The sequence below is a fragment of the Triticum aestivum genome, chromosome 4D (genome assembly GCF_018294505.1).
Source record: "Triticum aestivum cultivar Chinese Spring chromosome 4D, IWGSC CS RefSeq v2.1, whole genome shotgun sequence".
NCBI classification, from domain to species: domain Eukaryota; kingdom Viridiplantae; phylum Streptophyta; class Magnoliopsida; order Poales; family Poaceae; genus Triticum; species Triticum aestivum.
This window is the reverse complement of record NC_057805.1, coordinates 428,540,510-428,557,672: the sequence shown is the minus strand read 5'-3', so window position 1 is coordinate 428,557,672 and position 17,163 is coordinate 428,540,510. Positions and strand designations below refer to the sequence as shown.

The 17,163-nt window shown below is 47.9% G+C and overlaps 1 protein-coding gene across 1 annotated transcript; it reads right to left on the bottom strand.

The window, feature by feature from the left end:
- Positions 1 to 176: 176 nt before the first annotated feature.
- Positions 177 to 4,382, bottom strand: LOC123098363 (endo-1,4-beta-xylanase 5-like). The gene is made up of 5 exons (XM_044520334.1): positions 4,153 to 4,382; positions 3,994 to 4,043; positions 1,975 to 2,197; positions 1,722 to 1,885; positions 177 to 1,631 (listed from the first exon to the last, which is right to left on the bottom strand). The coding sequence occupies exons 1-5, from the start codon at positions 4,229 to 4,231 to the stop codon at positions 396 to 398; spliced, it is 1,752 nt and encodes a 583-aa protein (XP_044376269.1). The 5' UTR covers positions 4,232 to 4,382; the 3' UTR covers positions 177 to 395.
- Between the last annotated feature and the right edge of the window lie 12,781 nt (positions 4,383 to 17,163).

Sequence of the window (17,163 nt, the reverse complement as noted above, 5' to 3'; positions counted from 1 at the left end):
GACATGCAAACTTTTGTACTCCCTCTGTTCCTAAATATAAGTTTTTTTAGACATTTCAAATGGATTACAACACACGGATATATGTAACATATTTTAAAGCGTAGATTCACTCGTTTTGCTCCGTATGTAGTCACTTGTTGAAATCTCTGGAAAGAGTTATATTTGGGATAGGGGGGAGTAGTAAGAAGAACAAATCGAACTTCTTCTTGATTTAATAATAATTTATAAATTGAACACACGATCCACCGCCTCTCCAGGACTGAGAATTCAATCTCATGGGCGGGCTCCTATGAAATCCCAATAACAATGCTCTAAATCAACAACAACAATCAATGGCAGGCATATCTGAAATAACCGTATGGGCGCTAGCTAAGACGCCCAGACATACTACTAGACTAGACGTGTATGGTGTACTCGTTGTCGGACTCCCTGTCGACGCTGAGGCTCTGCACCACGGTGGAGTTGGCCGCCGCCGCCGGGTGGGTGACGGTGACCTGGTAGTCCCCGTGGAACAGCTCCGCCTCGTAGTGCCCGTCGGCGTCCGCCACGCCGACGTGCGAGCTCGTCTTCCACTCCGCGATGAGCTTGTCGACCGTGTCGCCGACGGGGAGGTTGTTGAAGTTGTCGTCGGTGAGGCACATGACGTAGCAGCCCTGCGGGTGCCACGCCGTCCAGAGCACGATGCCGTGCACGGCCGGGTGCGAGTACACCTCCCTGAGCACCTGCTCCAGGTGGTACGCCTGGTCCGGCCCCCGCTGCACGTCGATCTCCGTGAGCCAGATGGGCACGCCGGCCTGCGACAGCGTGTCCAGCGCCGCCCGGACGTAGGGGATGTTGGGCGTGGCGCCGAAGTGGCCCTCCAGGCCGATGGCCATCCGGACGCCGATGCCGTTGCCGGGGAAGGCGTCCTTGATCTGCGACAGCTTGTTGAGGTACTTGGCGGGGAGGCCGTTCTGGTCCCCGGGCTGCTCCAGCGTGTTGAAGTCGTTCATGGACATGAGCGCGCCGCCGTCCATGCCGTGCGCCTTCTGGTAGAATGCCGCCGACGCGCCGGCCCCGAACTTCTCCTCGAAGAAGTCGAAGTGCAGGTTCTCGTTCACCACGTCCCACGCGATCACCTTGCCGGCGTACCGCGACATGACCGACCTCATCCGGTTCGCGGTGGCCGCGCGGAGCTGGTCGCCGCTCAGGGCCTTCACCCACCCCAGCTGCGTGCTGGGGTCGTCCCAGAAGACGTTGTGCCCGCGCACGGCGATGCCGTGGCTGCGCGCGAACCGGAGCATCGCGTCGGGGACGGTGTAGTCCTCGTGCCCCTGCGTCCACTCCGTGCTGTACCACTTCATCTCGTTCTCGAAGGTGGTCACCGTGAACCGCTTGGCGAACCACTCCTGGTACTTGACGTTGGTGATGATCTCCTTGCTCATCGCCGACCCCAGCGGGAAGCCGCTCCGGACCTGCCGGACGTGCACCCGCGCGCCCGCCACCGGGTTGCCGGCCGCGTCCCTGGCGCGCAGCCGCACCGTCCTCTTCCGGGCCTTCTTCACGGCGGCGTGCCGGTGGGAGCTCCACTCCTCCTTGGAGAACGGCTGCAGCGACACGTTGTCCACCCAGACGTCCACCGTCGCGTTGCTCTGTACGCGCCAAAAGCAGAGCATGTAAACGATCGTGCGTACTCATTTTCCCTAGAGCATTTTAAACAACTGCTTCAGGTTTGTGTTTACCTCGAAGTAGAGTTCGGCCGGGCCGGAGGCGGCGGCGGTGAGGCCGCCCTTGAGGATGGACCAGCAACCGGACTTGGCGTCGACCCCGCCGGCGTGGATGAAGTCGTCGGCGGTCTTCACGACGGCTATCACGTCGGCGCTCCGGTCGCTAACCTGCAACCAAGCTGCAACCACAAGTCCTTTGTGAGCGACAGTCCCCACAAACTCTGAAGTTAGAGAGAGGTGTACGTGGCAGTGGCAATCAGATTCAGACCTGAGAGGGTGTAGTGCGTGTCGTTCTGCAGGTACACCTTCTGGCTGACGCTCTGGTACGGCCGCGTCCGGTTCGCCGCGACGGCGTACTTGTTCCCCGTCGGCGACGCGCCCTCGGTGACGCTGCCGTACCCGAAGGCCGACCAGCCCTGGAGGCCGGCGCTGAAGTCCGAGTTGACGATCACGCCGCCGCCGTAGTGAGCCTCCAGCGGCTCAGCCAAGCACTGCGCATTCACGCCATCATACATAGGTCAGCTCAACAAAAAGTTACCAACAGTAACAAATGAAGTCAAAGTGTGCGGAAATCCAGATTAGAAAATCGGCAGAAAGCACTAGTAGTAACTGACAAAACTACCAACCGAACATGTCAACGTCTCGGTGAAAGTCACCAAAAGGTCGTTACCGTTCAGAACTACTGCAGCTGATAGTAACCGTCGCCAAACCGTGAGGATTCAGAGTGTTCAGACAAGCACGCGCATGCCAGATTATCTTTTGTTTGGTAAGTTATCACTTGGCTGGCTGCCTACGAGTTTCGTCTTGACCACAGGCGCTAGTGACCTAGAAGAATATTGTTCGACTTGCCTGAAAAAGTCCAGGTGATCGCATATCTAACAGCGCCTAACATGAGACTTAACAACAGGTAAAATAAGTCACTTAGTGATTGCCTTGGGCCCTTGTTCGGGCGCACTTGACTTTGGTTGAGCTCCTGGCATGGAACATTTCACACATGCAGAAGGAGGGCTAATGACACTATCTTCACCAACCAACCGGCAAAAGTTAAACCAAAAGCTAGCTAAGTGCCCGAGTAAGCGCATTAGTATTTCTGCGTTGGGTGCAGTGGAAAAGTGAGTGGAAGGAGGGCGTGCATGCGGCCGCGGTGTGTGGCGGACACTGGGTTACACACGCCCTCCCCTGTGTGGCCTTGGCCGAAAAGCATGGCCATCACCATGTATCATCGATCCCAACTCAACTCTGATCACACCCAAAGTTGCGTTCACAAACCACTCCATGATCATTCATAGTGAGTGCATTCGTGAACAAGTCAGCAGCACGCATGTATGAATGGTATACTACTGCGTGCAGTGCGTGTGATCTGTGCAATTTTCTAGTTGCTGGAGCTGGAATTCCTGTCACCCACATTAGAGTTTAGGTAGAGAGAGGCTTGTTGACAGACGCTGCTACCGCACCACGGCACCAGAGCCACCAAGGTGCATGGAAATGTACTGAATGTTAGGCTGGAAACAAACTAGCACGCTGGAATAACGTAGCAAGGGTCAAAACGACCCGGCGTGTGGTGCGGGTTCGGCACGCCGGAGCGATGGAGCTCTGTTTGTCTGTGGCGCGCGACTGGTACGCCGATGAGTTCGGCGTGACTCTGTAGAGGCTTTCGGCCATCTCGATCGACCTCTTCTTGGCGTCACCTCATCATTCCACACGGCTTTAACTCCGATTCCTAACTTCCTAGATATTTGTTTGGTTCGTTTCCACAATGCACGCCGGTGCAGTGCTCCCATCTGATCACCCGTTTGAGCAACATGGACGGATGAACATTAGTAAATGGGAGGAGGAGGAGGAGAAGAAAAGGTAGCGGTCGATGATGGGGCAGAGTCATTAGTCACGACCTTTCTAAGCTGGCATCATCGATCACTAGCTAGCTAGATGTGTGTGTGTGCGCGCGAGACCTAAGCTAAGCTAGGTACCAACGCATGCACGCAATATGCACATGTCTCGATCGTCGCCCGCTAGTGGCCGGATCAGTGGACTCCGGCCGGCCAGCCGGCAAAGACCGATCCCACGAGGCAACGAGATTGTCCCCGTGCTGATCGATAGCCGGTGCACACAACACGCATGGGGCTAGCGCACACGTGTCACTGCCCATAGCTTGTGAGCAACGACATCGGTCGATCATGAGCTGCGAAAGGCATCAAGCTGACGCAACACAACAGAAAACCCAGCCGGCCAGAAATATATGCTGCATGCACGTGACCATACGTGTACATACACGTACGTACGTACGTACCTCGGAGCTTGACGAGTAGTCGTAAGGGACCGACTGCACCAGGAGAGCGGCTGCGTGGAGAAAGCAAGAGGAAGAGTGGTTAATCAAGGCGGTTGACCAGTAAGATCAAAGGCTCGAGATAATTAACCGGCCATAAGATCAAAGGCCAGCTCAAGTTACCATTCAGCAGCAGGGCAGCAGCAGCCCACACCAGGGAGAGCACGGGCGACGACGGCGATCTCCCCATCGGTGCTCTCATCTCTATACCGATTGACGAAGGCCAGGATGGTTTGAGTTGGATGAGCGAGGAGGAGAGATATTTATAACGGTGGCTCAGCTCCGGCGGCTAAGCTGAGTGTGTGTTGCAGTTGCACCGTTGCCGTTGCATGCATGCCGTGGCCTCGGTGTGTGGGCACACTAGCTGCTTATATAGGCGCGCGGCCGAGCGAGGGGGCCGGGTTTACTTCTTGTTAGAGCTAGACTAGAGAGGGCGTAGCACACATTTTCCCGCGTCGTTGCTCCGTCTAGTACTTTATGTTCAAACGGAAAGGGACTAGCTACGACCCTGGCTGGCTAGCTCGCCGTGCGTGGGCCGGCCGGCCGGGGCGTGCGTGCCGCGGTGGTGATAAACTACTAATTTGCTACGGCTCCCTGGAAGCATTAACTCACTGTGTGTGTGTGTGTGTGTGTGTGTGTGTGTGTGTGTGTGTGTGTGGCGCCCTACGCACTAATCCTAACTCGTTTGGCCCCTTTTGACCTGGCTCGTACGTACTCGTATGTGCGTGGTGCCTCCACTCATCGATCTGGCTCATCAGTCGTCCATGCGACCGGTTCTGGTTAAGTCAGAACGTCTGATTTGGCCGGAGAGGGTCGCTTTGCTGCTTAATCTTTTTTGTATCGTCTTAACATAGAGGTGGAAAATAGTGCTTGATTAGCAACGGTTTTCAGATTAGAAAGGGGATGCATGCGCTCACACACGCGTGGCACCACACCAGAGGCCAGAGATAATTGATCCACGGCTCGCATTAAGTTTCCAACATGCGTCCCCGTAACTCCACCGCCCTAGCAAGACGTGTCACTTAGAGCATGACTGATAATTATATAATCAGCCGATGATCATTTGTTGTTGACATGTCATAAAAAAACATTAATTATTCTTTTTCGTCATAAAAAACTACTATTAACGTCGACTAATACACATGTATTTTTTTTCCAATTTCTCCCTTTCTTTATATTTATTCTGTTTGGTTTGCGGCACTTGTAGAGCATAAGGGCCCATGCCTTTTCATTTTTGTTGTTGTTTCTCTCCTTCACATAGAAAAAATTTGTCAAGCGAGCCATAAGCCTTTTATTATACTTGTTTTTATGATGTGCAAACCTCACGATACCTTGGCGGGCTGGGCACACCCTTAACCCGGACAAATTCACGAGAGCTGGTAATTTCTAATGGCTATTGCATGAGTCGACTATGCCGGACAAGCGCCACCCTAAGATATTAGGTCGCACGGCCTCTTTTTGTTCATCTGCTTGCCTCAAAGGGGCTCAACCGAAATAGAAGCCATGAACCTCTTCCTCGCGTCAAGGTGGAAAAACAATAAGGCGCACATGATGCCTTGCTTGTAGAAAGACAGATGATGGACCTAAATCTTAGAGATTTTCATAGTCACAAGGATGGGGCAATAAGTTTGCTTCTTCAAGAGCTTATCCCCATTCCATTTCATGTCCATCCCGACTGACATCAAATGGTCTCCTCGTCTCTCTTCCATAAGTTCCCATCAAATTTTACGTTAGCCTTTGACCCAAAATTTGACTAATTATGAGCTATATGTCATGAAAATGATATCAGTGGGAACTCATTTTGAGTACGAATCCAATGATATACTTTCAGGCATATAACTCATATTTTGTTGGTCTAATTTCTGATCAAATTTAGCCACAAAACTCGAAGGAGACCGATAAACCGGACAGAGAAAATACATCGCATGCATAGGCCACACATACGTTTGCTCCTTGTATACCGATATAATTTTATCTTGGTGCAAGATAAATATGACAGCCGTTGAAAATTACGCGAAGTTTTTCCCCAAAAAAATTGTGCGGTATTAGATTGATTATTAGGTCCTTAATTAGCCTTTAATGTTTTGGATTTAAAAAAACACGGTACATGCACATCCCCAGGGAAAAAACGGGACATAAAATGAGCAGCCCATCATGCCGGCGGCGCAAGGGATTTTGGCCCCTCCCGTTTTTCAGACGTTAGGCAGAGAAACTTTCGTGCCCTGTTTATGGCGGTTACTGGTTAACAAACTAGTGCAGCAGAATCTACGGCTAGCTCGCTGCTGCAAGTTGCTGGCGACGGTTGCTGACGGGTGCACGAGTTAACGTGCACGGTAGTACATCAGCCACGCCCGCCCGCCGCCACACCACGAGCCCGTTTCACGCCCGAGCTAGCTTAGCTAGTTGCCGTGGCTGTCGACCGTACGTCGGCGCGCGCGGGTGGAGTGCCGGCGGCGGCAACGTTCTCCATCGACGCACTCTTGCTTGCACTCCCGATTAATCCGCCCATCAAGTCGCAGCTCGATCGGCCGCACGTATGGTGCAGCGGCAATCAAGCAAGCTCGATGGTAGGTGGTAGTAAATGTCCCGGTTAAGCGACCGGCCGGATGAGGTTCCGCCGGCGGCCGGCGTTCTGGTCCCGGCCAGTTGCCTTCCGGTCACGGCGTACGTCTACTCTAGTCTTTTTATTTTTATTTTGCGGGGGTACGTCTAGTCTAATCTGTGGAATGCTGATCGTTACCAGGAGATGCGTTCCGTTCCGTGAGCCAGAAGCAAACTAGAGAAATGTGACGGAGGGTGACTGCATGGCACATGCATGTGTTAGTTAGTTGTACATAAATCTATCCTTGCAGGATCACTGCAGACTGCACGGCTCTTATCCAATCCCCGGCGTAGCATGCTTCAAGCATAGTATACGTTTCTGTGCGTCTCCTGTCTGGATCAGAGCACTGTATGTGTAGACTCTCAGTAGCCAGTACGTATGTTGGCGGGAATTGATGAATGCATGTGATCCATTGACCTTGAGGCGCGCGTACGTGCGTGCGTGCGGGCGGGCGGCGCTTGAGGAGAGGGAGGGAATGGGGGCGGAGGCGGAGGGGGACGGGAGTCCCGCCGAAACTATCCATCCTGGGATCGTGCCATGACGCGCGCGCGTGGGGTACCTGAATCTGCGTGAATGCAGCAACGGCTGCGTCGCTCCGTTCTGTTGGGCAGCCGCATCGACGTCAGGGCCCCTGTTTCAGCCGCTCCGCCAAACCTCCCAAGGACCAGGAAAGGAGATAACTGCATTTCCCCTTTTCCATCTTATCCTACGACCTTTTTGTTACAAAATCTCGTCATAGATCTGAGAACACCGAAGGACCAGGCCAGGGGCTGGGAAATGGGCAGTGCTACGAGGGTGGTCTATCTTGGGAGCTATCCTAGAGGAACTGTCTTGCGAGGATAAGGCGGAAACTGGCAGGGGCACCTAGGTGAACTGCCCGGCCACGATTGCTTCCCGATCCACGAACTTGTTTTAGCTTGAACTTTTCAACGAAGTTACGTTTCGTTTGGATATTTGTCTTCGTTGTGATGAGAAATTTCAAACGAGATCACTCTTGAATACATTTTGACAACTTTTAAGATTTTACTAAGTTTTAAATATTAAAACTTGATAGATGTAATATTAAATTTTTATAAGCTTCCATCAAGTTTCATGTGCTTTTAGGGTTTACGGCTTAGTGTTTTGGGCTCAGGGTTTAAGATTTAGTTTTTGAAACTTAGTGAATTTATCATTTGTTACTATCAGGTTTTACTAGTTGAAACTTGGTGAAGTTCTTGGAACTTGTCAAAACGTATTCAAGAGTGGTCTTGTTTCGAAGCACTCGTCACAACGAACACGAATATGCTAACGAAATATAAATTTGACTTTCGGTTTAAAAGATATCATATATTCAAATTTGGAAGTGGGAAAAGGCATAGGAGATGGAATGGATGGAGCTACCAAAAGTTGTACATGTAGACCCCATCGAAGGTAACTAAGGGATAAAGCCCATGCAAAGACCAATCCAATTTCCAAACTTGATGCAATCGTGCGGTCCAAAATCCACGTGCCCCAACCCGTGCACGCCACAAATCTTCATCAGAGGATGAGGGCCTCTTGGATTCACAGGATTTTAGAAACGCATGAATAGAAAAAATGTGGAGCCGCTGACATCTCATGTACCTCATTTTTTTAGTGTTAGTCAAATATCTCAGTTGTTGATGCAAAATGGATGGATGGATGATTGTCCTCAACCTCCCAACCATTTTCTTCTCCCCGCAAACATATCACGCATCTTAAGAGATGACAGAGGTAGATTTATTGCTGGGGAAATGGTAAGATTGACTAGTGTGCAAATGTAATGATGGCTGAAGCTCTGGCCCTAAAATTGGGTCTACCGCTGGCGCAAAGGACAAGATGCAACCGCATTATTATTAACTCAGATAACATGGAGGTGATTGATACCATGAAGGAACGAGGATGATTGTCGGGGGCAGCGGCGGGACTTTTGATGATTGTTTTCATTTAGCTTGTGATTTTCCTATTTGTAGTTTCGAGCACTGTAATAGAGAAGCAAATAAGGTTGCTCACAAACTTGCCAAATTGGCTAGATTTTCTTTCATTTGACTGATTCGAGGAGCCAAATAGTGGAATTGTACCAATCATCATAAATGATGTAATGGTTATTTCTCATGAATAAAGCTAGGGCTTTTTTTTAAGAAAAAACACAGATCACACGCACATCTTTCAACCGACGACCCGCCCCGTCCACCGCGATTGGCGGACGCTGCCCCCGGATCTCCAGTAACTGAGACGGCCCCCGCACACACCCCCTCGACCGGCAACGGTCAACCCACTTCCTCGCCTCCGCCTGGGAAATCGAAGCTCACTACCGCTCATAGCATCGTTCCCATATTCGGCAAGGTACTGGCTCGGCAACGCCGAGGTCGACACTTATTGTTGTCGACGATCCATCATAGCCCTTGGGCGTAGACCGGCAATCAGAGTCGAAGAGTTTAGTTGGAAGCGCTTTTACACATACTTAGAGTGGTTTGACCATAGGACATTTGGGTGGTTCGGCGGCTTGCGCAGAAAGGGGTGCCCTTGAGTATTCACCACATTCCGACATGGTGATGACCTGCAAGACACACAAGGTTAGTGTAACACCTTCACATAAGTATCCCATTATAGTATCGTTCCCAACGAAGAGCGGGAGGCGAGTGTTAATGCGAATATTTCTGTCGCACACAAGTTGTCACCTGTCTTATATGAGTTAACGTTTTTGGTATCTGCAGGGATTATGATGGTGGTAGAAGACAAGTAATTGAAGAGTAAAATAAAGTAGCAAGAGCAGAGAACAAGTAACATAAAAAGTAAAGTATGAGAGTTAATTGCAAGTTGTATGCAATGGAGAGGTTAGGCGCGAGGAAATTCAAGTCATGGTGGATATCAAATGTGCCAGTGCAATGGCCACGTGTAGTCACCTATTCATGTGATTCTATCTTTTGTATTCTATGTTCGGTAGACGAGTCACCCTTACATAGTCAAACTCCTCCTGCCGGGATTGTTCGACTCTATTGTCCTGCCTTCCCATTACCGTATGCATGCTCGGCTCAGCAGTTATGGTCGTTAAACCGGACCAACGTTTTCCGTCTTGTGGCTTCCCATTCTTCTTCCAATCTTGAGTATTTGACAAAAAACTACCACATTATGGGTTGCCGTCCCACTAAACTACCAGTTTAAAAAAAGTGACTGATAATTACCGAAAATTTTAAATTTTGTGACAAAAAACTACCAAGTCGTGTTGATGACCGTTTAGCCACTTTGATCGTTTCCGTGATATGGCTGGCCCACATGGCAGGCCGACGGTGCCCTAACGGCTAATGGCGCCCTTCTAGCGGCCGTTAGTGCCCCGGCTCGGTCGGAACCAGCCCTGCCAGATAAGAACGGTCGCCCGGCTCGGCCGTACCCCATCTCTCTCATTCTCCCCCAAGCTCTGTCCACTCTATTCCTAGGCAACGGTGGTAATGGCGGTTGTGGATCCAAACTCCAGCTGCGATTCGTTTGGCGGTCAACCTCCTGACTTGGTTGGCGGCCGCGGCGACCTGTCGGAGGTCGATACCTGGCTAGGCAGCTCTAGCTTTGTGGCGCAGCAGCCTGAATCTGAGCCATCCCAGGAGTTGGCGGCGGCTCGACCATCATCGATGACAAGAAGTGCACCTCGCGGCCGGCGCAAGCTTCCTCGTGCGGGAGGCGGTAGGTACAACATCTCTTCTCCTTTTTCAGTTTTATTGACATTGGTAATTATGATGTATTTTAGGTCAGTTTCCCAGAATGTATGATAACAGAGTAATTGTAAATTGTTAGGAACTTTAACATTGTGCATTACTTACAATAATTCATTCAATCATTGTCCAGTATTGATGACCCAAAATGGGCAATTTGGTTCCATTTCCAAGCCAGAGATTCTGTGGTTAGAAATATGTACCAGTCAGACATATCATTTGTGACTCTGCTTTCTCTTATTCGGAGTGAGGGTTGCTGCTCTGATGATTATATGCACTATGTTAGTGATGATGATAAAGGAATAGAAGGCTTAGAGAAAATATCGTTTGAAGATGATGTGCAGCAGATGTTGCTCCACTCTAAATGAAAAGATTGTGAACATAGATAATTATTTTGTTGATCATTGCATGAACACACAACAAAGTTGCACTAAGTTGGTGGATACAAGCATGGACAGAAAGGAAGAGCTTAAGAAAAGTATTATTCAGAGAGAAGCTGGCCTCAACCATTTTGAAGGTGACACTGATGTGTCAGAATCTCTATCTCATTCAGATGGCAACAATGTGAAGTACAAGCAGTTTCTTCCTCTGATGATGAAGATAGACCAATGGCGCAGAAACTGAAGCTAGTGAGAAATCCTGGTCCAACCATTAGATCACACAATGAGGTTGAGAAAAAGGAAAACCCAGATTGGTTGCCTGAAGCTGATGAAAAATGTTTTCCTGGTGATTATGGCATTAGTGATGAAGAAGATGAGCCTGAAGGAGCCTATAAACTACCAAGTGGTAGGAAGAGAAGGAATATGAAGTTGAAGGAATGGGTATGGTTTGATGCCAAACTACCAGACCCAGAAGAACTGTTTTGTAAGGGATTGTGCTTCACCAGTGTTTATGAGTTCAGAGATGCACTTAGGGATTTTCACATTAGGACTTTGAGGAATTTTCAATACCACAGAAATTCCCTAGATAGGATTATTGTTTCGTGCTCAGAGAGAGCCCAGGGATGTGACTTTTATATTACTACCTCTAAGATAGCTCGTGAGAAAACTTTCTGCATCAAGAAGTGTGATATTGTGCACACTTGTGGAGCATGTGCAGAGTCAATAATAAAGTTATGAAGGAAATATGCCCTAGAGGCAATAATAAAGTTGTTATTTTATATTTCCTTATTCATGATAAAGGTTTATTATTCATGCTAGAATTGTATTGATCGAAAACTTAAATACATGTGTGAGTACATAAACAAATACCGTGTCCCTAGTAAACCTCTACTAGACTAGCTCGTTGATCAAAGATGGTTAAGGTTTCCTAACCATGGACATGTGTTGTCATTTGATAACGGGATCACATCATTACGAGAATGATGTGATGGACAACACCCACCCGTTAGCTTTGCATAATGATCGTTCAGTTTATTGCTATTGCTTTCTTCATGTCAAATACATATTCCTTCGACTATGAGATTATGCAACTCCCGGATACCGGAGGAATACCTTGTGTTCTATCGAACGTTACAACGTAACTGGGTGATCATAAAGATGCTCTACAGGTATCTCTGAAGATGTTTGTTGAATTGGCATAGATCGAGATTAGGATTTGTCACTCCGAGTACCGGAGAGGTATCTCTGGGCCCTCTCGGTAATACACATCATAAGCTTGCAAGCAAATGACTAAGGAGTTAGTCACAAGGTGATGTATTACAGAACGAGTAAAGAGACTTTCCGGTAACAAGATTGAACTAGGTATGAAGATACCGACGATGGAATCTCGGGCAAGTAACATACCGATGGACAAAGGGAATTACATATGTTGTCATAAGGTTCGACCAATAAAGATCTTCATAGAATATGTAGGAGCCAATGTGGGCATCCAGGTTCCGCTATTGGGAGGTGTCTCGGTCATGTCTACATAGTTCTCGAACCCGTAGGGTCCGCACGCTTAACGTTCGTTGACGATATAATATTATATGAGTTATGTATGTTGGTCACCAAATGTTGTTCGGAGTCCCGGATGTGATCACGGACATAACGAGGATCTCCGGAATGGTTCGGAGGTAAAGATTGATATATGGGATAATAGTGTTTGATCTCCGAAAGGGTTCCGGAATTCACCGGAAGGGGTTCCGGATGTTTCCCGAAATGTTTGGGTACGAGAACACTTTATTTGGGCCAAAGGGCAAAGCACATGAGGCTTTTGGAAAGTGCAAAAGGGAGTTTTGCGGAGACCAGAGGCTAGAAGCCAGGAACCTTGGCGTCTAGGGGGTAGACGCCGGGAACCCTGCCGTCTAGCCCTGGAGTCCGAGAAGGACTCTTGCCTTTCGGGCAAAACTGACTATGAGGAGGCTTTTGATCCAAGTTTCGACCCCAAGGCTCAACATATAAATAGAGGGGCAGGGCTAGCACCCAAGGATCATCAAGATTCACCAAGCCGTGTGCCGGCAACCCCGTCCCTTCTAGTTTATCCTCCGTCATAGTTTCCGTAGTGAGATTGTTCTTCACAAACACCGTCACCACGCCGTCGTGCTGCCGGAACTCATCTACCTCTTCACCCGTCTTGCTGGATCAAGAAGGCGAGGACGTCATCAAGCTGAACGTGTGCGGAACACGGAGGTGCCGTATGTTCGGTACTTGATCGGGACGGATCGTGAAGGTGTACAACTACATCAACCGCGTTGATAAACGCTTCCGCTTTGCGATCTTCAAGGGTATGAAGATGCTCTCCCCTCTCGTAGCTATGCATCTCCATGGATAGATCTTGCGTGTGCGTAGAATTTTTTTGGTTTCCATGCAACATTCCAAACAGTGGCATCAGAGCCAGGTCTATGCGTAGATGATATGCACGAGTAGAACACAAAGAAGTTGTGGGCGGTGATGTTCATACTGCTTACCACCAACGTCTTATTTCGATTCGGCGGCATTGTGGGATGAAGCGGCCCGGACCAACCTTACATGTCCACGTACATGAGACCGGTTCCACCGACAGACATGCAACTAGTTTTGCATAAAGGTGGCTGGTGGGTGTCTGTTTCTCCTACTTTAGTTGAATCGAATTTGACTGCGGCCGGTTCTTGAAGATGGTTAAAATAGCAAATTGATAATTCACCGTTGTGGTTTTTTCCGTAGGTAAGAACAGTTCTTGCTAGAAGCTCGTAGCAGCCACGTAAAACTTGCAACAACAAAGTAGAGGATGTCTAACTTGTTTTTGCAGGGCATGTTGTGATGTGATATGGTCAAGACATGATGTGATATACGTTATTGTATGAGATGATCATGTTTTGTAAGTTATCGGCAATCGGCAGGAGCCTTATGGTTGTCTCTTTATTGTATGAAATGCAAACGCCATGTAATTGCTTTACTTTATCACTATACGTTAGCGATAGTTGTAGAAGCAATAGTTGGCGAGATGACCACGACACAACAATGGAGATCAAGGTGTCGAGCCGGTGACGATGCTTTGGAGATGGAGATCAAAAGCACAAGATGATGGCCATATCATGTCACCTATTTTGATTGCATGTGATGTTTATCTTTTATGCATCTTATTTTTCTTAGTACGGCGGTAGCATTATAAGATGATCCCTTCACTAAATTTCAAGGTAAAAGTGTTCTCCCCGAGTATGCACCGTTGCTAAAGTTCGTCGTTTCGAAGCACCACGTGATGATCGGGTGTGATAGACTCTACGTTCACATACAATGGGTGTAAGACAGTTTTGCACATGCAGAATATTTGGGTTAAACTTGACGAGCCTAGCATGTACAGACATGGTTTCGGAACACTGGAGACCGAAAGGTCGAACGTGAATCATATAGTTGATATGATCAACATAGAGATGTTCACCATTGATGACTACCCCATCTCACGTGATGATCGGACATAGGTTAGTTGATTTGGACCACGTATCACTTAGATGACTTGAGGGATGTCTATTTAAGAGGGAGTTCTTAAGTAATTTGATTAATTGAACTTAATTTATCATGAACTTAGTCCTGATAGTATTTGCATATCTATGTTGTAGATCAATGGCCCGAGCTACCGTTCCCCTGAATTTTAATGCGTTCCTAGAGAAAGCTAAGTTGAAAGATGATAGTAGCAATGATGCGGGCTGGGTCCGTGATCTGAGGATTATCCTCATTGCTGCACAGAGAATTATTTCCTTGATGCACCTCTAGGTGACTGACCTATTGCAGGAGCAGATGCGGACGTTATGAATGTTTGATAAAGCTCGATATAATGACTACTTGAAAGAATAGTGCGCCATGCTTTATGGCTTAGAACCGGGACTTCAAAAACGTTTTGAACGCCACGGAGCATATGAGATGTTCCAAGAGATGAAATTAGTATTTCAGACTCATGCCCATGTCGAGAGGTATGAGACCTCTGGCAATTACTTTGCCTACAAGATGGAGGAGAATAGCTCAGCCAGTTAGCATGTGCTCAGAATGTCTGGGTACTACAATCGCTTGAATCAAGTGGGAGTTAATCTTCTAGATAAGATAGTGATTGACAAGAGTTATCTAGTCACTATCACCAAGCTACTAGAACTTCGTGATGAACTATAATGTGCAAGGGATGACGAAAACAGTTCCCAAGCTCTTCACGATGCTGAAATCGACGAAGGTGGAAATCAAGAAAGAGCATCAAGTGTTGATGGTTAACAAAACCAATAGTTTCAAGAAAAAGGGCAAAGTAAAGAAAGGGAACTTCAAGAAGAATGGCAAGCAAGTTTCCACACCCATGAAGAAGCCCAAAGCTGGACCCAAGCCTGAAACTAAGTGCTTCTACTGCAAAGGAAATGGTCACTGGAAGTGGAACCGCCCCAAACATTTGGCGGATAATAAGGATGACAAAGTGAAAAAAGGTATATTTGATATACAAATTATTGATGTGTACCTTACTAGTGTTCGTCGTAGCCCCTGGGTATTTGATACCGGTTCAGTTGCTAAGATTAGTAACTCGAAACATGAGTTGCAGAATAAACAAAGACTAGTTAAGGGCGAGGTGACGATGTATATTGGAAGTGTTTCCAAGATTGATATGATCACCATCGCACACTCCCTCTACCTTCGGGATTAGTGTTGAGCCTAAATAAATGTTATTTGGTGTTTGTGTTGAGCATGAATATGATTGGATCATGTTTATTGCAATACAGTTCATCTAAGTCAGAGAATAATTGTTGTTATGTTTACATCAATAAAACCTTTTATGGTCATACACCCAATGTGAATGGTTTATTGAATCTCAATCGTAGTGATACACATATTCATAATATTGATTCCAAAATATGCAAAGTTGATAATGAAAGTGCAACATACTTGTGGCACTGCCGTTTAGGTCATATTGGTGTAAAGCGCATGAAGAAACTCCATGCAGATGGACTTTTGGAATCACTTGATTATGAATCATTTGATACTTGCGAACCATGCCTCATGGGCAAGATGACTAAAACTCCGTTCTCCGGAAAAATGGAGCGAGCTAACGACTTATTGGAAATAATACATGCCGATGTATGCGGTCCGATGAGTGTTGATGCACGCGGCGAGTATCGTTATTTTCTGACCTTCACAAATGGTTTGAGTAGGTATGGGTATATCTAATTAATGAAACACAAGTGTGAAACATTTGAAAAGTTCAAAGAATTTCAGAGTGAAGTGGAGAATCATCGTAACAAGAAAATAAAGTTTCTACGATCTGATCGCAGAGGCAAATATTTGAGTTACGAGTTTGGCCTTGATTTAAAACAATGTGGAATTGTTTCACAACTCACGCCACCTGGAACACCACAGCATAATGGTGTGTCCAGACGTCGTAACAACACTTTATTAGATATGGTGCGATCTATGATGTCTCTTACCGATTTACCACTATCCTTTTGAGGTTATGCATTAGAGACAGCTGCATTCACGTCAAATAGGGCACCGTCTAAATCCGTTGAGATGACACCATATGAATTATGGTTTGGCAAGAAACCTAAGCTGTCGTTTCTTAAAGTTTGGGGTTGCGACACTTATGTCAAAAGTGTTGGGAAACGTTGCATGGAAAAAAAATCTACATACACGCAATGATCTATCCATGGAGATGCATAGCAACGAGGGGGAAAGTATGTCTACGTACCTTCATAGACTGAAAGCGGAAGCGTTTGACAACGCGGTTGATGTAGTCGAACTTCTTCTAGCTCCGACCGATCAAGTATCGAACGTACGACACCTCTGAGTTCTGCACACGTTCATCTCGGTGACGTCCCTCGCCTTGTTGATCCAGCAAGATGTCGAGGTAGTAGATGAGTTCCATCAGCACAATAGCGTGGTGACGGTGATGGTGAAGTGATCCTCGCAGGGCTTCGCCTAAGCACTATGAAAATATGACCGGGGGTGTAAACTGTGGAGGGGGGTGCCGCACACGGCTAACAATTGATTTTGTGTGTTCTAGGCGCCTTCCTCCCCACATATATATAGGTGGGAGGGGATGGGAGGCAGCCAGGGGGCGCCCCAAGTAGGATCTGAATCCTACTTGGGGTTTCCCCAAGTGGCGCCCCCCTTTCCTTTTTTCACCGGAGAAGAAAGGAAGAGGGAAGAAGAGAAGGAAGGGGGGGGGGTCGAACCCCCTCTTCTCCTTATCCTATTCGGCCACCCGCCATAGGGGGGTGCCACCCCTTGTGGGCTGGTGTGCTCCCCTCTCATGGCCCATATGGCCCATATATTCCTCCCGGGGGTTCCGGTAACCCCTCCGGTACTTCGATAATTACCCGATACACTCCGGAACACTTCTAGTGTCCGAATACTATCGTCCTATATATCAATCTTTACCTCTCGACCATTTCGAGACTTCTCG